This window comes from Balaenoptera physalus, assembly GCF_965194825.1.
Source record: "Balaenoptera physalus genome assembly, chromosome: 2".
Classification (NCBI taxonomy): Eukaryota; Metazoa; Chordata; class Mammalia; order Artiodactyla; family Balaenopteridae; genus Balaenoptera; species Balaenoptera physalus.
This window is the reverse complement of record NC_138883.1, coordinates 75,455,020-75,477,125: the sequence shown is the minus strand read 5'-3', so window position 1 is coordinate 75,477,125 and position 22,106 is coordinate 75,455,020. Positions and strand designations below refer to the sequence as shown.

The 22,106-nt window shown below is 41.1% G+C and overlaps 2 protein-coding genes and 1 long non-coding RNA gene across 3 annotated transcripts in view; 2 read left to right on the top strand and 1 right to left on the bottom strand.

The window, feature by feature from the left end:
• Window positions 1–9,507, top strand: part of TOX4 (TOX high mobility group box family member 4) — a 15,492-nt gene extending 5,985 nt beyond the window's left edge. The window contains exons 3-9 of the mRNA XM_082452395.1: window positions 1,534–1,776; window positions 2,672–2,932; window positions 3,278–3,508; window positions 4,926–5,006; window positions 5,365–6,108; window positions 7,092–7,255; window positions 7,905–9,507. Coding sequence (XP_082308521.1) covers window positions 1,534–1,776; window positions 2,672–2,932; window positions 3,278–3,508; window positions 4,926–5,006; window positions 5,365–6,108; window positions 7,092–7,255; window positions 7,905–7,965 — 1,785 coding nt within the window. The 3' untranslated portion in view covers window positions 7,966–9,507. The remainder of the gene's footprint in view (window positions 1–1,533; window positions 1,777–2,671; window positions 2,933–3,277; window positions 3,509–4,925; window positions 5,007–5,364; window positions 6,109–7,091; window positions 7,256–7,904) is intronic.
• On the bottom strand, window positions 9,179–18,803 carry METTL3 (methyltransferase 3, N6-adenosine-methyltransferase complex catalytic subunit). The gene is made up of 11 exons (XM_082452401.1): window positions 18,567–18,803; window positions 14,034–14,251; window positions 13,534–13,938; window positions 12,438–12,613; window positions 11,624–11,840; window positions 11,209–11,396; window positions 10,789–10,827; window positions 10,499–10,607; window positions 10,313–10,378; window positions 10,028–10,140; window positions 9,179–9,401 (listed from the first exon to the last, which is right to left on the bottom strand). Exons 1-11 carry the CDS (start codon window positions 18,664–18,666, stop codon window positions 9,290–9,292), a joined length of 1,743 nt encoding a protein of 580 aa, XP_082308527.1. The 5' UTR covers window positions 18,667–18,803; the 3' UTR covers window positions 9,179–9,289.
• LOC309656291 overlaps window positions 18,799–22,106 on the top strand; it is a 22,856-nt gene continuing 19,548 nt past the window's right edge. Inside the window, exons 1-2 of the long non-coding RNA XR_014261263.1 lie at window positions 18,799–18,918; window positions 20,750–20,859. This is a non-coding gene — a long non-coding RNA (uncharacterized lncRNA). The remainder of the gene's footprint in view (window positions 18,919–20,749; window positions 20,860–22,106) is intronic.

Sequence of the window (22,106 nt, the reverse complement as noted above, 5' to 3'; positions counted from 1 at the left end):
CATATCTTTTTGTCGTTTAGGAAACTTCTCTCAGTGTGATGTGATTTCAGAGAAATCGAGCATTTCACAGACATACTCTTTCTCCCTAGTTTTACTAGCTGGAAATATTCTTTCTAGCAAAATTTAAAAATGGTGATATTAGTGAGACCCTTTCTGGGTTTGGAAAAACCTTGAGGAATTCCTAAAGAATGCTTTACTTAATCATGAAAAAACCCCAAAACTGTGGGTACCTATTTAATTTGATCTGAATCAGTTGGTATTTACTGTGCCATGTGACAAGGTTGATAGAATTTAAAGTTTCTAAAATTCCATCAATCTGTGGTAATTGGTTGGGGCAGGTGGCAAGTTAATAATGATTAGGATATGAATATTATCATTAAGCAGTTATATAGATCAGGCCATGTGATAAAGTTTTGTGTACTAAATCCCATAAATCCTCATAATAACCATATAAGGAGATTACCATTACAAGTCCCATTTTATACATGAGGAAAATCCATTCAAGGTCATATAGTAAGTGGCAGAGAAGGGACTTGAACCCAGATCTCTGTGACACCAAAGTCTCTTGCCATTATTAATGCTCTATTGCTGCAGATGCTGCCATTTTAGTTTTTTAGTGTCAAAAGGAACCATAGCATTTAATGTATCTTAGGTCAGACATTGGTCTGTTAGCTCCGTGAATTGTGGCCTCATTCAGAATAGAAATAGTATATTATTATTGTAGTTGGACTCAGAGGAAGGGATTGGGTCTTCAGCTGGAGTAATCTTTTTCTTCCTTTCTTGCAGGAAGGCTTGTTCAGAGCAAGACAGGAATGTGTTCAGGAACTGTTAGAGAACCAGTTTGCCCTCTGGCTATATCTCTTAATGAAGGTTTTTCTCCTCACTGTTATCCTTATCTTCACATTGTTGGGTTTTCCAAAAATCTTGTACAAATGGAAATCTTATTTGTTGTTAGTATCATGATTTCTAAAATGGAGAAGAGGTAGGAAACTCTTAAGTGCATATATTTTAGAGGGCATAAAGTTCCCATGATCCTTTTAGGATCTGCTTCAAAGGAACCTAAAACAACAGTCAAAGTATAATTGTCTGGTTGACAATGAATTTCTGTGGTCTAACAGTTCAGGTGTAGTAAGTATGAAATAACTGATATCTATTAGAATCTTTAGAGAGATTTTAAGCATCATAGCTAAACAGGTTATAAAGGTTGGGTCCCTACTAATGGTGCTGAAAGAATCATTCATTAGACCAATAGGCAAAATAGTTTAGGACAACCAAGATGGTAAAGGTAGAAAAGAGATAAAAGAACTGAAAATTGTGATTGATGTTGGCAGCCTTGTATGTGACATATGGCCAAGGATATGAGGAAGAAGATTTGTAAAATTACATAGGTCCTAGGAAATTGATAACAGAAATGGGATCCAGGCCAAAAAGAGGTACACTGAGAATCTCCAGTACTCAGCCATGTTCTTCACTTAGCAGTATGCAGTTCCTCCTCTTCCCACTAAGTCTTTTTCCCTTTTTTCCTTCCTACAGACGTTCCATACACCAAGCCTGGGTGATGAAGAATTTGAAATCCCCCCTATCTCCTTGGATTCTGATCCCTCACTGGCTGTCTCAGATGTGGTTGGCCACTTTGATGACCTGGCAGACCCTTCCTCCTCTCAGGATGGCAGCTTTTCAGCCCAGTATGGGGTCCAGACATTGGACATGCCTGTGGGCATGACCCATGGCTTGATGGAGCAGGGCGGGGGGCTCCTGAGTGGGGGCTTGACCATGGTAAGGGGCAAGACATTATCAGGCTTACCCAAGCTCATGGGCATGGTGTTAGGGGAGACATAAGTAACTCTATTCCCTGCTACACTTGGGTAGTACTTATTTTCCATTCTTCTGGCTAAAGACTCACCAACAAAGACCTCGTTTCCCCTGAATAAGTAAGATTTATCATCTGAATCAACTTTACTTGAAAAATGGTTTAAAATTGTAAAATGTCTAGTGTTAACCCTGAAATGAAAATGATTTATTGGGATTTTTGAAAGAAAAGTTTTTTCCCTACTACTATGGCTTTCATATCCTAGGATTCAAGTGTGTGAGTGTGACTGCTGTCATGTTGAGGGATGTATTCAAAAAACTGTCTGAACCAAAAGTATTAATTGTGGATTAGTATGTGTTATAAATCAGTGTATTTGGGCTTCCAGCACATCTCATTTGTAGCACATCTTCACACACTATACTTGATGCCAAACATCTCTAACATTGCCCTTATGCACTCTGATTTGCCTGTGTATTGCAACTTTAACAGCCGTTATTTAGGAGGGTACAGGGAGAAAGTTTTTCTTTCCCCTGTGTGTCATCACTGTCTCTAGATTACTGAATAACTTACTTGCTCTTTAAATTAACTTGTCCAAAATTATGACTTCTTTGGTTATTTTTAGTTATTTTGGAATAGGCCTTTGAGTACAAAGAAGTGACTTAGTACTCAATTTGTAATTTCTGTACTTTATTAAAAAGCTTAATATGTTTTATATGTAGACAAATTATTTGATGTTTGTTTAAATGATGATACATTCTGGGTAAGCAGAGGGCTTATAAATTGTCCTGAATTCCGGTGGGGGGAAGGGAAGGGTAGTGTTTTTTATATTTAGTGTTTAATTAGTCCTTCTGCTTCTCTCAGGACTTGGATCATTCTATAGGAACTCAGTATAGCGCCAATCCACCTGTTACAATTGACGTACCAATGACAGACATGACATCTGGCTTGATGGGGCATAGCCAGTTGACCACCATTGATCAGTCAGAACTGAGTTCTCAACTTGGTTTGAGCTTAGGGGGTGGCACCATCCTGCCACCTGCCCAGTCACCTGAGGATCGTCTTTCAACCACACCTTCACCTACTAGTTCACTTCATGAGGATGGTGTTGAGGAATTCCGGAGGGTGAGGCATTCCCTGCCAAAATCAAATCTGCCATATTATTCTGGGATAAAACTCTTGACCTACAGATCCTACTAAGTATTCTTTACTCCTGCCCTGCTGTCTCCTCTGCTCTTTTCTGGGTATGGGGTCCTGCCTCTCTATTTATAGTTTATAATGCTCCTTCCAATCTCCATTCTTATTGGTCCTCACATACTTTACTGTCTTAATCCTATTGCCTCTACTTTTAGCATTTCTGAGAATTCCATTCATGTGACTAGTTTACCCCATATAAAAGTCCTTTTCTTTCAGTTCTCCCGACATGATACTTCTCTTCTTCTTGTAATTCTCTCTCTTTTCCCCCCACAGCAACTTCCCAGCCAGAAGACAGTTGTGGTGGAAGCAGGGAAAAAGCAGAAGGCCCCAAAGAAGAGAAAAAAGAAAGATCCTAATGAACCTCAAAAGCCAGTTTCAGCATATGCTTTATTCTTTCGTGACACGCAGGCTGCCATCAAGGGACAGAATCCCAATGCCACTTTTGGGGAGGTTTCAAAAATTGTGGCTTCTATGTGGGACAGTCTTGGAGAGGAGCAAAAACAGGTGAGCAGATAACGAGGAACGAGTGGTTAGTGAATGTTCAAGTTTTAACTTTCTTATGTGTTCTTATTTTATATCAGCTCTTTGTTAATGGCATTCAAGATCATCCTTCGTCTTAAAAGTTGCAGCCATACACTGAATCCCAAATACCCATCTAAAAATTATAGGGGGTTCCCTGGTGGTCCAGTGGCCAAGACTCCATGCTCCCAATGCAGGAGGCCCGGGTTCAATCCCTGGTCAGGGAACTAGATCCCACATGCCACAACTAAGACCCCGTGCAGCCAAATAAATATTTAAATATTTAAAAAATAAATAAATAAAAACAAAAAATTTTTAAATGATTATAAAAAACACTGAATCTAACTTTTCTATGCCTTTTTTTTCTATCTGTAAAATTAGGCTGTTCTTTGGTGAGTTGCATGCTGTAGCTAACTCTAAAATCCACAGCCAAGTTTGAATTTTTTCATTGGCCTCATATAAACTTGAGAACTATAGTTAATCTCCCTAAATTTAACCTGGATTAAACAAATGAAAATTGTGATACTACATAAATATAAGATACAGTTGAAATTGAAGATGGCTATAATTATCATTACCCTACACTCCCCAGGTCTTCTTATTTCTTAACCACTGGACCACCAGGGAAGTCCCCAATTTATTATTTCTTATGATTCTGTAAATTGGTTGGGTGTTTTTCCCAGTGTTCTTACCTGGGCTCATTCCTACAGTCGTACCCAAACAACAGCTGGTATGGCTTATCAAGATGACCTTGCTCCCGTGTCTGGCAGTTGGTGCTACCCGTTGGCTGAAATGCCTTGGTTCTCTTTCACATGGTCTCTCATCCTCCAAATAGGCTAGACTGGCTTCTTTACACTATGGCAGAGTTAGAGCAGTATTCCAAGAGAACAAAAACAGATGTCCCCAAGTTCTCTTTGTGTCAATTCAGCCACATTCTAATGGTTAAAGCAACTCACAGAGCTAGCCCAATTTCAAAGGGATGGGAAATAAGTTTCAGCTGTTGATGGAAGACTAGGTATGCGGCACAGGAAGAATTCTTGTGGCTATCATTGCAAACAGTTTAGCACATTCCCTAAGGGAAAGTATACTGGTTAGACACAATCCCAGACTAAGCAGACTACTCATCTTATTGGGGGTCAGGATTTGTTTTGGTTACACAAGTGTGAGCAAGGGTTGCTGTTGGCTTTAGAAGTGTAGTTATTCTGCAAGCCTACTGTTGATTGGCTGGCTTTCAGATGCATGGTCACTGGAAAGTCTGCCATGGTGGCTGACTTGATTACTAGCTTTCAGGAGTTGTCAATATTTAGACTGAGATGAATTGTCTTTCACTGATGAATAATGTAGGATTATCAGTCTTTACTAGGAGTTTGTGGACTTTCTCAACAGTCTGTCTTTCATGCAGGTATATAAGAGGAAAACTGAAGCTGCTAAGAAAGAGTATCTGAAGGCTCTGGCTGCTTATAAAGACAATCAAGAGTGTCAGGTAAGAAGATTGGGGTAGGTGGATATTTAAACCAATAAAAAGATTTTTAAAGCAATTATAAGAAGTAAATACCACCAAAAACCTGTGGAACCTATTAATAGTATATAGCATTAAAAGCTCAAAAATATGTAACAGGTTTCCCATTTGTTTCCATCATAAACCTTGCCAAACAGTCTATTTTCATTGTTTACTTTAGCCAGGCAGACACATGGCTGCTCTTTTTTCTTTCTTTCTCTTCGTCCCCCCCCCCCGCCCCCCCCATCTGTGATGTATCTTTTCTTGGGAGGTGATTAGAGTGAGTATGTCCTAGGGAAGAGAATAAATCTCCTGATTTTTTTTTTTTTTGGTCTTCTTTTAGGCTACTGTGGAAACAGTGGAATTGGATCCAGCGCCCCCATCACAGACTCCTTCTCCACCTCCTGTGACTACTGCTGACCCAGCCTCTCCAGCAGCAGCCTCAACAGAGCCCCCTGCCCTGTCTCCTTCCATTGTTGTTAATTCCACTCTTTCATCCTATGTGGCAAACCAGGCATCTTCTGGGGCTGGGGGCCAGCCCAATATTACCAAGTTGATTATTACCAAACAGATGTTGCCCTCTTCTATTACTATGTCTCAAGGAGGGATGGTTACCGTTATCCCAGCCACAGTGGTGACCTCCCGGGGGATCCAACTAGGCCAAACCAGTACAGCTACTATCCAGCCTAGTCAGCAAGCCCAGATCGTCACTCGGTCAGTGCTGCAGGCAGCAGCTGCAGCAGCAGCTTCCATGCAACTGCCTCCGCCCCGACTACAACCCCCTCCGTTGCAGCAGATGCCTCAGCCCCCGACTCAGCAACAAGTCGCCATTCTCCAGCAGCCTCCCCCGCTGCAGGCCATGCAGCAGCCCCCGCCTCAGAAATTCCGAATCAATCTACAGCAGCAGCCGCCGCCACTGCAGGTCAAGCTTGTGCCTCCGCCCACTCTAAAAATGCAGACTACCTTGGTTCCACCACCTGTAGAAAGGAGTCCGGAGCGGCCTGTGAACAGCAGCCCTGAGACCCACACAGTGGAGGAAACCTCTCCTGAGACAATCTGTGAGATGATCACAGATGTAGTTCCTGAGGTGAGCCTATGTTTTCAAGTATTTCCTCTAGACCAGTGAAAATGTGTAAGCGTTTTTGGTTGATCTAATAAAACCAGGGGTTGCTACTAGCATTTAATGCCTGGCACAACTAGGCGTATGAAATATCCTGTCAGTTCCCTGCAAGATACTCTGTAGTGTTCTTGGCGAGAAACATTAAGAGGGCCTCCTATCCTAGACTACTCCTTAACTAAGCAGAAGTAATACGGTAGTCAACTAAAGATATAGCCTAAGCATAGAGTTATTTTTCAGGTGTCTTACCCAAGGATCCAAAGCTTTGGAGATAAATCCTTCCATTTCTCCCAAACCTTGACTGCTTGGCTTGATGTTTTTAAGTAAGGGGATGGGTAGGGAATACAGGTAGAAAAATTCAACTGGTTAGTATCATTGAGTCTTTTCAGAAACAAACATGCCACTTTACCCTAGTTTTAACTTGTACCTGACCAGTAGTCATTTTGAAATATGGGTCTGTTTGTGACTGTAGCTCCACAATTAATGAAGCTGTCATTTTAAAGAGAAATACCACCCCACCCCACCCCTGCAAAACCAGGAAACTATTAATCTCTAAGTTTTTTTCCTTTTTGCTAATGGCACCACATTTTATCTTCTTAGTCTCTGATCTTAGTTGAGGTGACCCAACCTCTACTCACATTCTATTGATTTGATATTTTCAGAGGAAGATTATTGAACTGTAGAATAAAGTCAGCGATCAGTAAAATTAAGATTAAACACAAGCAGTATGGCAGCGTTCCCCTTATAGGAAGCATCTTCATGTCAATCTGCATGGCACAATTCTAAAGCTGGATATAGAGAAGACCAAGAACTCACCTTCTTTTGGTACTGTACCCCCATCTGTGAGGGACTGTAACACCTGTTGCTCCACTGGATCCTAGAGTTAATTTGACTAGCTGGTAGCTAGGTAAGTAGCAATCCAATCCATCTTTGGTGCTCTCTCCCTCTCACAGGTTGAGTCTCCTTCTCAAATGGATGTTGAATTGGTGAGTGGGTCTCCTGTGACGCTCTCACCCCAGCCTCGATGTGTGAGGTCCGGCTGTGAGAACCCTCCCGTTGTGAGTAAGGACTGGGACAATGAGTACTGCAGCAATGAGTGCGTGGTGAAGCACTGCAGGTGAGCTCAGTTCCCCTCCTTACAATTCAAGTATGGCTAAATTAACTGTGTTGGAAAACACAGTTACCCTGAGCATATCATCAGTACCACCGTACCTTAGGTAGAATAGGTTGCTATACACATCTGATTGTAGAAGCTACTAGAGAAGTTCCCCTGCTTAAAAAGAGCTTACATTTGCCATGTAGATAAAGATGACATAATGAGCAGTTCACACTTTTCAGGTACATTACCTCTGTGTGTGCTCTTTAAAAATATGACACATCAAGCTGCTGGTGACTGACTATTAGTTTAGCTTATCTCCTTAGTGCAAATCAGACCTCTTAGGGAATTAGAATTTGAGAAGGAATGGATAGGTGGTGAGTAGCACAATAAGGTGCTAAGTATAGGGGGAAAGGGAAGAAGTTCTGAAGATTTTGCCCATTTCCCCAATTTTCCTGAGATTGACCTACATCCATGAAACAAGGCATTGGTAGTTCCTATCTCAAATCCTCCAAAGTAAATTAGGATTGCCTATACTTCTGACTCTTAGGCCCACTGCCCTTATATTCCTATTGGGTGATATCTGTCAACCTATTTGTTTAAGACAAAGTTTAAAAAGAATATATCTAGGCTGTAATTCTGAGTTTGTGTGTATCTTTTTCTTTCTTAGGGATGTCTTCTTGGCCTGGGTAGCCTCTAGAAACTCAAACACAGTAGTGTTTGTGAAATAGTCCTGTTCTCCAAGCCAGTGAAGACTTACCTGCTGGGAACATGTCCACCGAGCCTGTTTTTAAGACAAGCTGGGCTTCTGGTAGTGCCTGATCTCAACCCATGATGGTCCTTTATGTCCTTCACGTTTCTCCCCTTTTATCTCTCTTCTACAGGGGCCAGGCTATGAAGCAGGGCCATTGAGTTTGCTGGAATTGCTTTTTACTTTCACGTACAAGCAGAGATATCAGTGATAATAACAGAGGAAAGGGTGAAGGGCATATGAACAAGCAGAACATAGGGGTGGTGGCTAGGGGTGGGGAATTGTTTGAGGAAAACTTGTTGGTATAATTGTCATAGGACTTGCCTAAAATACTATTAAAATGATAGGATAATACTCAGCTTTGAGCCTAGGAGGAAACATCACTGTGTGCATCCATTTTAAAGGGGCTAAAAAAAGGCTGCATTAAAGGTTACCTCTTAAACAGGGAACTATTACTGTCACATCTGCACATTCATTATTTTGAGAACAAAGGTTTTCAACATAGTAAGCACACTGGGCTGTAGAGAAAATAACATCACCTAGGAGCGTCTTTTATTTATTTCTCTGCAACAGTATTTCTGTAGTCAATGCTCTTCCTTATCTCAGTTGTCACAGTTTATGAGTGCAAAAGGCAGAACTCTATATCCTTAATATAAGAGGTTTCACCAAAGTCTAAAGAAGTTGTGTTCACTTGTGTTTGATGAAATATCTTTTAAAAGATAGGCCAGAGGTGTTTTCACTTATATAATATATAGGCTAATTCTCTGCATACTCTGGGCACTTATTTAAATTTAATGTAAGAAGTGCTTATTTCATTTTTCTTAGAAATAAACGAATGAATAATAGACTAGCAAAGCCACATAGCTGTAACAGAATAAGCAACATTTGGAGCATGATAGGCCTAGTGATGATAATCTTAAATGAAACTCAAATCTTACCTTGAGAAATGTTGTCCCAGAGAACCCCCTTCTTGATTACTGTGTTTACTAGCACTAATTCCTAATCACTTGCATCCTATACAGTATAATCAATATTTTAATGCCTTCCATGCATTTAGTTTGAACCCTTACAGCAACCCCATGAGGTAGGTAATATTCCCAGTTTAACATATAAGTAATCATACTGAGAGATGAGTTACACAAGATCACACACTGTTAAGTGGCAGAGCCAGAACTTGACCTCGAAATCCCAACTACAATACAAAGTTTTATTTAAATAAGGAAAAAAAACTATTGTACAAATATTACTCTTCAGGTGCAGCCTGCAAGAGCCATGGCTATGGCTGCTTAGGTTTAGAAGTACTTCTATAGATTCTTAGGTTTAGAGATGATACCATCTGGATACCTTTGCTTGAACCGGGCAACCACATCTGGGTCTAGTAGGTGGATCCCATCCAGTTGGTTTCCAAGGGTGATCCTGAAGCAAGGGGAAAGATGGGGCAAACCAAAATCCTGGAATTTAAAGGCTTAATAATGTTAAAAGATGTGTACTTTTTATTAAGACTGCCTATCATCTCATTGAATATTTGTGCCAATTCTTTTAAAAAGATCTTAATATTAGTATAGTATATGGTAGTATGGCTGGTTAGAAATTGGGCACAGATTCTGGTGTTAAAAAAGGCTGGATCTGTACTAATTAAGGGTTAATAACTTATGTTTAACCAGGCCTACTTCACAAAGTTGCTGCTGCCAGTGAGTATTCTTTGGATTAGTGAAATGCTAACAGCACGTCTTTTAAAGCTCTACTAACAGGATGAAAGATTAAAATTGTTGACAGATTACACAGATTCTCAGTAACCACCAGGGGGCAGATTCAGTACATCCCATAGAATAACGAAGATCTTCAGGTTGTTAACAGTGGAGACCTTAAGAGCAGTGGTTTAAATCTTAAAACCTGTTGGGTTCCCAATGAATGTTGGTTGCTTAAGAATCCTCTGAAGCCCATTTATAGACTAGTGGAATGTGAGGTGAAGCTCTACTAACTTCTGTCCTTGACCATAAAGTTTTGCCTTTGGAGGCTAGCATGTTCTCTGGTCACCTTACCAGTTCGGTTGCACATTGTGTGGTCGTCCAAATAACTCAATCTTGCGAGTGCCAGGGGACAGTCTTTCAATCATGCCATAGATTTCATCTGGTTTATGACTAGTGGAACGAACCTAGGAAATAAAAGCTCTAGCTACTTTTAAGTTACCCAAGATTGCAATTCTAGCCCTTTCCATTTATGTTTATGATCCCAATGAGAAAACCTGGGATAAGAATATACCTGACTAGAATAGCTGATAGCAGTTTTAAAATGTGGATCTTTGGATGCCTGCGCAAAGTACATACCTCAGCTACGATCACATCACAATCCAGACCCTGGTTGAAGCCTTGGGGATTTCCTTTGACACCAACCTGCTCAGCAAAGAACAGATTTCCTTATGAAACCCCAGCATTTGAACTATTTCTCAATAAGAAATCAAACAATTCCTATTTTTTGCTCCACCTATTGAATTGGGCCCCACTGCTGCTCACCAAGCAGTGTTCCTTCCCATGGTTCAACCAATGACCTGTGCGGCCTGTCCGAATGATGCGCTGCAGTTGATTTGTCTTCACCCAGATAATTTCATCTACCCGTTCATAACTGTGGGGTATAAGAAAAAGAATTAGAGCTTTAATCAGGCTTTCACAGTTTAGGGGTGGTGCTATCTATTCTACAGAGGCAAGGAATCACAGAATACTCTGAAAGAAAGGAACACATATCAACTACAGTAATTATGTACTTATTTCCCTCAAAACAAAGCAACACAATGATCGTTACTTACCCCCAGAGGTTCAGACATTCTCTGCCCAACTCCATGGCCCTAGAAAGAAATAAGGGTTAAACAGCCATTTCCATGCCCATATTTCTTCTCCCTTCAAGATATATGTGTTGTTTTCAGTAGACATTCAGTGAACATTTACATGAGAGACACCATTAGGGCAACAGAATGGATCTAAGAATGCAAAAATAAAACATAGTATCTATTCTCAGTGACCTTACCTTTCACAAGCAACAAATGTAGAGTTACATAGAATTCATGTATCATTTGTGTTATCAACAGGCATTAGATCTCAGTAGGTAAAAAAGGCTGACTCAGTCATATATTTAATAGCAGGGCTAGGAAAACCCAGGATTTTATCCCCACCCAGTACTCACTCTATACTATATCTGCCCATACCTACATATCTTTGAACTGCATTACCTGCCTGTGACCCAGAGGAAGAGAAAGCCATCATCCTGCAGTACTGGTATGTTGAGCCTGCGCATCTCATCATCTGTCAGGGTCCCATAGGGCAGCTCCATGTGAATATCCCAGGGTGGGTCAGCCATCACAACTGCAAACTTGCCCAAGATACTGACGTCCAGGTAGCGGATATCACAACAGATCCACTGCATGAGGTGGTATTTGGTCATCTTCCCTTCCTTTACTCTGAGATTCATGGCCCCAGTCCCTCTTTACATTTGATTTTCCTATTCCCTTATATGCGTATCTGTCCCACTCCATTCCCAATCAGCAGGGCGGATTGCTGATTTATGCCCTGCTTTCCTACATGTATGGCTGCCCTACTAAGATAAAGGTCCTTAAGTTGAGGTAAGTTTTCTGAGCAGATAGGTACCTGAGGTGGGAAGAGTCGATCTGCATTGGAGTCACCTCCAACGCTCTGTGTAAGGGCAAGCTCCTGGCTTGGTGTATGGTCTTTGCTTCCGGGAGCTTCAGAATCCATGCAAGCATCAATTTCATAGTGAACGTATTTGCAGGTATCCATGTGGAAACATGTGTTAAGGAAAGAGCAGTCACCTAATGATTCATCAGTGTGTTTATTGATGATCCGTCTGGGGAAATAAAAAGGGAGAATTGGAATCAAGATGGTGTTCCAGTTAGATGCCACAGTTCGAGGTCCAAATTGTTGCAAAATTTCTAGTCTTTCGCTATCATTAGAGCTGCCTCCACAAGTTTTCAAATAAGGAAGGCAGGTGACATTAAAATCTGTAATTTACACTAAAGAGTTTTAATTCCTCTCTGAGCAAAGAGTTAACTTCCTTATCTCATGACAGGAAGGAAGGGCTTGCTAGTTAGAGCAGAATAAAGCACCTACCTAAGAGCCCAGGTTCCTGTTTCTCCTAAGATGGTCCTTCTTCCAGAGAACTTTAACTTTCACTGGGGCTCGGAGACAAAGATGTCTTGCTATTGCAAGAACAGGGGCATTTTTTTCTTTAAATCTCACATCTTTTTGGGAGTGCAGCCTGTATTCCCTCCCATAGAACACTACTTCTGAAAGTGTACCTTCAGAGTCTGGAAGTCTTAGACAAATCATATTAAAACCACTTAATAACAGGATTAAAGACAGAAACCCAATAACTAGAAGAAATGTGCTTAAAAAGAATGACTGCTTCTAGGAGACCCATCCGACCCCCTCCCTCCCAAAAGACCTGAAGTGCAGCTTGCGACAGGGCCGGTCAGCATCACTGGCTTTCATGCACTCCTCCTTGGTTCCATAGTCACAGAACTCTTGCACTTGAGCCCGACCTCGTGAGCGAAACTTTTCAACTATGGATTGTTCCTTGGCTGTTGTAGTATTCAGTAGCTCTAGGATCTCCTGACTAACCTGTGACAGAAGAAACCTTGGTCTTAAAAGGGTTTGTAGATAAAATTAGCCCTTAAACCACCTCTGCAAATTCTGCTTGACATCAATGTCCTATGAGGGATCAACAGACTAAGTTAATATGGGAAAATTGGAGCCCTAGGAGAAGAGATGTGTCATGGGTTTAGTCCTTTCTCACAAATCTGCATTTGGGATGAAATTAAAATATAAGAAGACTGGTTCCTACTGCTAAGCATTAAGCTAAACTCCCCTCCCCAGGAAAGCATTCCTTCCAAACAAAACCACTTACATTTATTAGGTACTGAACCAAGGCACAGTGCTAAGCACTTTAGTGTTTAGCTCAGAGCCTATGCAACAATTCTATAAGCTGGGGGGTGGGGGGGGGGTAGGAAATGGATAACTATTGTGGGTCCAATATTTAGACTCAGAAACCACTACACTGACACTCCACATTGTACAATTTCCATAATTATTGGTCCATATGACTATCTTCCAGTATTCGTCCCCTCTATTACTATATTTGGATTCCTCTTCTCAAGATCTGTTGATACTTCCAAACAGATCCAATGAAAAAGATTCCCTAAATCAGAGTTTCCCAACACTGGTGCACTGTTTACATTCTGGGCCAAATAACTCTTTGTCGTGTGGAGGTTGCCCTGCTAAGACTGTAGGATGCTTTGCAGCATCCCTGGCCTCTACCCACTAGATGCCTGCGGTGCTCCCGTGCTGTGACAACCAGACATGTCTCCAGACATTGCCAAATGTCCTCTGGGGGTGGCGAGGGGGGTAAAATCATCCTTAGTTGAGAACCACTGCTCTAAACCCTGAATTCTAAGAATTGCTCTTCACCCTAGGGGTAAATTCCTCTCAACCAAAGCTAAAATTCAAAGTACATGTGTGAAAGCATTTCCATCTACCCCTACCTTCTTGCTCTGTTGTTCCTTAGTAGATTGTTGGTTAAGAAGGCTCTCTATCTCCAGATCAACATCTGAGGCAGCATGTTTTCTTGATTTCTTGGTTGGCTCCTTGGCTACTTCTGATGCTGAAGAGGCCAAACCAGAGGCCAAAGAGCTAGCAAAGGCAGCTACTGTGGTCGAGTCCTGTTCTGCACGCCGCTTCTGCCCTGTGATAGTCCCTGCTACCTCCCCAGAGCCCTTTTTTTCTGCCACAGCACCCATCATGGCAGAGAGCTTGGAATGATCAGCGTAGGTCACAAGAGTGGGATGTGCATCATCTTGTAGGAGACCTCGCTTTACTTCAATCAACTCCTGAGCTGCAAACTTCTGTAGGAGGCTTTCCACCCCATCTTGAGTGGCAGGGGCATCTGGCTAAGGAAGGAGGGTGGGGGGAAAGCATTAAGACACTGACCATGAACTGAAGAAAAACAGTAGTAGTTCCCAACCTTGTCTTATCTGGTCATTACCGTGGAGATGGCAAGACGGATGGACACAGCATCAGTGGGCAATGTTAGCGCCAGATCAGAGAGGTGGTGTAGCAACTTCTTCTCTAATTCAGGGTCTGTAGCTAGTTCAGGAACTGCTGAAGCTGTGCTGGGCTTAGGGCCACCAGAAGTGGGTGCAGTAGGCACTGGGCTGTCGCTACGGAAGGTTGGAGACAGTGCTGCCTCTGGATTCCGAAGATCTAGGAGTGAAGAGAAATGAAAATGAATAAGGGCAACCATTGTCAATGTACACACTCCTCAGGAGTCAAGTTCTCCAGCATTCACAACACACAGTTCTTTCATTTCATGAAGAAGATTCTCTGACCAGATTTAGCACTAGATACCCTTTATTAAATCACACTCAAGCATTCACTGCTTTGCCAAGATAATCCTGGATTTTCTGGGAACCGCTTACCTTTTCACTGTTGGGTGAGAGGTCTTTTCCTAATTCCTTTCCTTGCTGTGCTTCAAGGAAATAAATTAGCAGCTAGGTAGATTTAAATGTCCATACCACCTCCCTTCAGTCACTCTAAAATGACAGCTGATATAATCAACCTGAATTTATAAGCCAGGAATATTTTCAACAACCTACACTGTGATCAAATCTTTTTGAAGAATTGAATTTGAATCTGAATGAATTAAGGCCCCTGGACATCAGAGGGTATAAAAAATGACAGCGTTGGGGGTTAGAATGATGCGACCTTTAAAGTGAAACACAAAAATTTTATAAAACTGCTGAAGCCCTGGTCACCAATGATATTTCTTGACTATATTTTTATCACTTACTCTAGTACTTCACAAGCTGGGTAGCCAACATAACCTTAAGAAGAGTTAAGAAACTCAAATCGGGACAAAATATTACCTTTGGGAGAGCCTAATATCTGTGATTATTTAGTTAAAATACAGATGAAATATTAAACATTCAGAACCTGTACGGGAATTCTGTTAAATACTATGTAAGTGGGCCACTAGTTTACATTTAGAGATATTCTGGTTACTTAGAAATTTCCACTCTAATGGAACTAACTTTAGTAAAATTTAACTCAGAATTCCAAGGAAAATGGAGCTGAAGTATACCAAACACCTTGCTGGAACAGTTACATTTTAGAGAAGTAAGTTATACCCCACATGGAAAACAGACTCCACAATTCCATACTCACTAGAAATGTTAAATAACTGCAGAACTTTCTTTACCTTGCTTACGTATGATTCTTTTACGTTCTGCTGAATCTCAGACTAGAACTTTTTTTTTTTTTTAAACATAATCCAATTTATTTATGTATTTATGTATTTGGCTGCGTTGGGTCTTTGTTGCGGCGCGTGGGATCTTTGTCGTGGCGCACAAATACTCTAACAGACATCATCTCACTGAGGAAAAGCACTGATTTTGCTCCAATGTTAATGTCAATAAGTTGAAAGTGTACTTTTTATAATTAACCTACTGATACTAGCAAGAATATAATATAATAAACATTTCTTCTTCTTACAGAGTTTTCACTTTCTCTGGTAACTAAATTTATATGTTCTTTGAGTCATGTATAATTTTTCTTAAAGTAAGCAAGAAGTCTATGAAAAGAACCACTTTAAACATACATTTTCAATCCCTGGAACTGGACACAGACTTTTTTTTCCCCCCTTTGGTTATCTGAGTAATCACTTGTTTTAATACAGTTCTTTTAAAAAACAGCCTGTGATTCTGGTTATGAATCCTTGTGTTAGTAACACCTCCTAGGAGTATTCTTTTCATGACATTCAGGACACTGAAGCTGAAAATACCTCTTTTAAGGTTACTGGGAGGAGGAAGCTCATGTTTAATATTTTGGAAAAAATCTAACAGCTGATTAATGCAACTGTTATTTATAGATGGGCTTTAGCCACTCTGTGAATTCCATGAAGTCACTACAAATTTGGGGGAAAGACTCCAACGTTTTATCATTTTTAAAATGGGTCACTGGCAGAAAATCATTAGGAATACTTGAGCTCCAACTCCTTCAGAAAATATTTGTTCAGTTATTAATTCAGTATATTTACTGAGTGCTTCCATTATGCTGGTAACTATGCTGACACTCTGCTTCTAATCTAATGAAAACTTTAATGTGTTGGGCTCAGCAAAGGAATACTTAATACTTGAGTTTATTCTTTGGTTAAGAGCTCCGTTGAAGATAAATAAAATACTAGCTTGAAGACATAAAAATATGGCCAGTCTACTAACTTGCTGATCCCTAAAATATGTCAACATCTATATTCACATCTTCAATCCCATTGATAAAATATATTGAGCAGTTCACATATTTACTACGTGCTAAGCCTGGCCAAGTTTATTTTGTTTCAGTTACAATGAAGTAAATATTTATTGGAAGTGATAATCCTCACTTCAAAAATCTGTACTTTACTCTATGGAAAACAGTGTGGTGGTTCCTAAGAAAACTGAATATAGACTTACCATATGATCCAGCAACTCCACTTCTGTTATATATCCAAAAAAAGCTGAAAACAGCATCTTGAAGAGATATCTGCACAGCCATATTCACAGCAGCATTATTCACAATAGCCAAAAAGGTGGAAGCAAGTATCCACCAGTGGATAAATGGATAAACAAAATGTGGTATACACATACAATGGAATATTATTCAGCTTTAAAAAGGAAGGAAATTCTGACACTTGCTACAACATGGATGAACCTTGAGGACATGCTAAGAGAAATCAGCCGGTCACAAAAAGACAAATACTTTATGAGTCCATTTACATGAGGTATCTAGAGTAGTCAGACTCACAGAAACAAAATAGAACGGTGGTTGCCAGGGCCCGGGACGAGGGGAGAATTGGGAATTATTGTTTAATGGGTAGAGTTTCAGTTTTGCAAGACAAAAAACTTCTGGAGATTGGTTGCACAATAGTGTGAATATATATACACATCACACTATCAACTATACGTTTTAAAATGGTTAAGATGGTACATTTTATGTGTATTTTGCCACAATTTAAAAAAAAAGTTGTACTTTAAAAATGCCCAGCTAACAAAGGTCTCCCAATGATTCTTGGTTCATAGTATTCTGCATTCATTAATGACATGGATACATTTTAGTTTACTCAATATCCTTGTCTTTCAACATTAACCTCAGAAGTAAACAATTAAGTATCAGACTTCAGTAATGCTATAAAAATCTAGATGTGGTAAGAAAATTTTTATTTTCTGTGAGAAAAGAACTGAATGAAGAAAAAAAACTTTGCATATGGCGCAAAGTTTGGTTAATACCAAAGTGTGGTTAATACCATGGAGAAGTGAAGTGGAATTTCTATTAATTAATCCCTGATAATATGACTTGCACTTCTTCCTCTACTTACCGTGCCCTCTTACCTTCCCTTTAATTATCTAAGTCCTACACAGCCATAGAGACCAAATTCCAAGTGCAAACTCTTCCCTGACGCCTTCACTGACTAAACTGACTCTTGTTACTTCTACCTTCACTGTACTCATTGTGGAATCGATTCATTTGGCATTTTACATATGTCATATTGTATTTCTGACTTTTCCTTTATCCCCAACTAAATTTTAAACTCCTTGAGGGCAGGGACACTGTCTTACTTATTTTTGTCTAAGTAGACTCATGTACGCTGTAGACACTCGATAGATGTTCATTCATTATGGTATAAGAGTCCTGCCAGGGCATCTTCTAGTTCCAAGGGCCAGACTGCAAGTGCATGGACCTAATATATATTTCAACACGAGATTTAGAGACGGACTCGAGTATACTGATACACAGTGGAACAAGCTACCACAAGAGTGGTACGGATTCATTATCCTTGTAGATCTTTGATTTGCCTTAAATAATTCAGGGCTTGTGCTGCGGATGTGGTATGAGTAGCACTTAACAGTCTTTTGAGGTTCCTTCAAGTTTTAAGACTGTGACACGGGACAACGAGAGGGGAGAAAAAGTTTAAAAACAAATGTTTTCAGATTCCTGCTCAGTGTGTAAACGGCTAAGACAATGCCAGTTCCTCTACTCGTTTAGCAACACCGAGGGCTAACTCTGCGAGGGCCACTGAGCTGGGCACTGTGGATATAAAGGTTCCGTACTTGCTCTCACAGCGCCCAGAGTCTCAAAAGACATGACCACTAAAAAGCAATTGCTATAACCGAGAGAAGAACAAAGTGCCACGGGAATAACCAAAAAAAGGGACTTGCTGCTTCGAGGGATCGGGGGCTGAAAGGCCTAGCAAGTGAGACGCTCTCACAGACTCAAGAGGAGTCAACCTGACGCGGGGAGGCGGAGGTTTCCGGCCGGGGAAAGCGGAACCGGCGGAACCACGGCCCAGGCTGGGAAGGAGCCGCGACTACTTGCAGGAGGGTGAAGCGTCTGCGCTGCTGAGGTAGGGGGAGAAGAGTACCAATGTATGAAGCCTTAAAGAAACGGCCGTTTGGGGAAAGACACCGACTCAGGAGCTATGTTTTTCTCCAGGGTTCCCTCCAGCCCTCCCCGGCTAAGGATCGGCCCCAACAGTCCCGCGCCTCACCCAAGTGCCCCGAGTCCTGCTTCCGCCTCCGCTGCAGCCTCTCCCGCAGAGAATCCAGCTGCTTTTTGTGGGCCTGGATAGAGCTCCACGTGTCCGACATTTCAGTCTCGCAGCCCAGACACGTCTCGAACCAAGGGCGGCTGCCTTCCGCCTCTCAGCCCTAGTTCCAAGAATTATCCAACTCTCACGCGGACACCCGAGAGCTAACCGGAAAGAGATCCCGGGAGATGCACCGGACGGAAAGTCATTTCCGGTTTTGCTCTACCTTTGAAGCTGAAACGAGAGCCACCTTAAGTGTTGGCAGAATGGCGGATATGTTTTCTATGGGAGTTCTTTCACGCTTCCGGGTGAGGTGAGGCTGTGGTTGCCATGTTGGTGCCTGGCAGAGCGGCCATGTTGCTTATAGCCGCGCATGCGGCCATGTTGAATATTAGGAAATGAGTTAGAGTTGAGTCGTGCTGAGGCAGCGCACGTGGGGCAGAGTGTGTAGTCTAGATTTTGGAAATGAAGGATTACGAATTCCTTTTGACAGTTTGGTACTAACCTACCTTTGCCACTGAAGATATAGGTTCATGTTTCCGTGCACTTGTTTACAAAAATATAGCCATTACGTATGCATATTTGAGGGAGAAGAACTGATGGAGCAGAGATACTATAATGAGTCTACAAATACATATTCTCACTCTTCTTACTTATACCAAATCTACAAGTATCATGTGTAATACACTAAAATAGAGTCCTCAGAGAATTCCTTGGTGGTCCAGTGGTTAGGACTCTGCGCTTTCATTGAAAACGGAACCGGTTCAATCCGCGGTCGGGGAAATACGATACCACAAGCTGCTCGGAATGCATGCATGCACGCATGCATAAGTACATACATACATACTCAGAAGGAGGCACTAGGGGGCTCCTGAGGTTCTGGTTGAGCTGTGTTTCTTATTCTGAGAGCTGGTTGTATGAATACGTTGTTTGTGAAAATTAACTGAGCCAAACATTTTGGTATGTGCACTTCTCTGTGTAGTAAACTTAAAAACTTCGTTTTTTTAATGACGTCCTCTGAATGGAAGCATTTGAGAACCACTGATTTATCAAGCCTACGGAACATCAAACACTGCCAGAAAGAACTGCTTAAGAAGGCATGGCCCCTGCTTTCAGAGCTTCTGGTATGGTAAAGGAGCTAGGACCCAGTTTATTGATATTGAACCATCTTTACAGACTAAGGCAGCACCGAGCATAGGCTTAAAAAACAAACGTGATTGCAAAGAAGGGAGGACTCCAAGCCCAGATGATCCTTTGGCAAGGAGGTGATATCAAAGTTCAGGCTTGGAGTGACAGCTAGTACTTCAGTAGGTGAAGCTATAGGAAAGAATTCCAGGCTAAGAACATGATAAAAGCAAAGGTCTAGACTAGATGTAGAAAAGCATGATGCATGCCGTGCTGACCCAGATTAATTTTGCTAGAACACAGAGAATTATATTTGGGAATTTGGGAGAATATTTGTTTCCATATTTGAGGCCAAATTGCAAAAGGTGCATGTTACCTGAGTAATGAGCTTGCAATTTATTCAGCATACAACAGGGAACATTTTAAGGTTTGTGAATAGGGAATATTTTAGGGAATCTGGTGTTCTGGTTGAATTGAGATGGGGAGAAAAGTTTAGAGATAGGGAAAATAATTAGTAGCCTATTGTAACTGTTTGATGATAGGACCTTTAAGTCAGAAGCTATCTATGTATAGTAATGGAAAGAAAGGGGTGAATATGAAGGGAGACTACTGAGAAGAAAGATGTATGTGTTTTGGAATGTGGCAGTTTCATTAATTTATTCAGAAAATTTTTATTGAGTGACTACTATGTGCTAGGTACTGTGGAGATTTAGTAGTGATCAAAATATCCATTTCCATATCATTTTCTGAATTTAAATTTACCTAGTAGATAATTTACATTGTCCTTTGAGATGTGTACCTTTATATATGAGCATTGAGACAGAGGACACAGAAATGAATATGGGCTCATATGAGCATATCTGGACATTTAATTCTCAGGATTATACTTAATTAGAAGCAAAAAATGCCATCTTGCTCAGCCGAAATACTCTTGGCAAAGTTGGCTGATGTGAGATCATAAAACACTACTTCCAAGGGCCTGCTCTACCTAAGGTTTTTTTTTTTTTTTTTTTTGGCAGCAACCGGCGGCACATGGAACTTACCTGTGACCAGGGATTGAACCCACATCCCTTGCAGTGGAAGGCTGAGTCTTAATCACCGGACCACCAAGGAAGACCCTACTTAACAGGTTTTGCTTCCTTTTTTTCAATAGTTTTTTGTTTGTTTTGTTTTTAATTTTATTTATTTATTTATTTATTTTTGGCTGTGTTGGGTCTTCATTTCTGTGCAAGGGCTTTCTCTAGTTGCGGCAAGTGGGGGCCACTCTTCATTGCGGTGCACGGGCCTCTCACTATCGCGGCCTCTCTTGTTGTGGAGCACAGGCTCCAGACGTGCAGGCTCAGTAATTGTGGCTCATGGGCCTAGTTGCTCCGCGGCATGTGGCATCTTCCCAAACCAGGGCTTGAACCTGTGTCCCCTGCATTGGCAGGCAGATTCTCAACCACTGCGCCACCAGAGAAGCCCGGTTTTGCTTCCTTTAATAACCTGGGTCTAACAACTACCCTCAAGAGAGTTGACAAGGGATGCTTTGCACTTTCATTTGGGATATATTCTGTGTGGCCCTATGTTTAGACACATGTATTATTACTGAAGTAAGACAATCCCATTATTGCTCTATTAGAGAACTGTTAGAGTTAATTGTTCACAAATCTGAATCACTGTTTCTTTCAAGGTTCTTAACACATAGAAATGAAATATATAGAAATTATATAGCAGTAAAATTAAATCTTGGGAGAGAAAGACAGTACTAGATATAGCTTTGTAGAAGATGAAGGGGGTTGATTCATCTTAAAGACAGATTTCCACAGGTCAACCCTTAAATTCATAAGCATTTTTGTCTAGGAAAGGAAGGATTTTTCTAGTGGAAGAGATTCAGTCTCTGGTAGAATTCGGGGTACCTAAGACCTGGATTGCCTCCTCTCACCTACAGAGGAAGCCAAAGAAGGAGTACAGGTACTCCTGAAAGTCAGCCAAATTAAGGGCAGCTCCCAGAAGTCTTTGCTTTCATATTCACTTTGGATAAATTATTACAGTAGTAAATTAGGCAAATTTTAGGAACACAGGAGGGCCACTTAGCATGATCTGCTTATAGAGGGATTTTTTTCTAGACTCCTCAGGACCAGTTTTCAGCTCAAAAGAAAGCCACTGCTTTCTTGTGTGGCCACTCTTAGCCAGTCTGTATACAACAACCCTGAGCAGTACAGGAAGAAGGAATCTCACCCAGACCTCTTCTAGTCAAAAGAGTGTAAGCCTAGTTGTGAGTAGATGAGTGCTGCATGCACTACATTTCTTAAGTTTTCCTCCTATCTGCTGTGGTAGACTTTCCAGAGTTAGCCACAACAATAATGGCTCCCATTGCACATGCCCTTTTGCAGT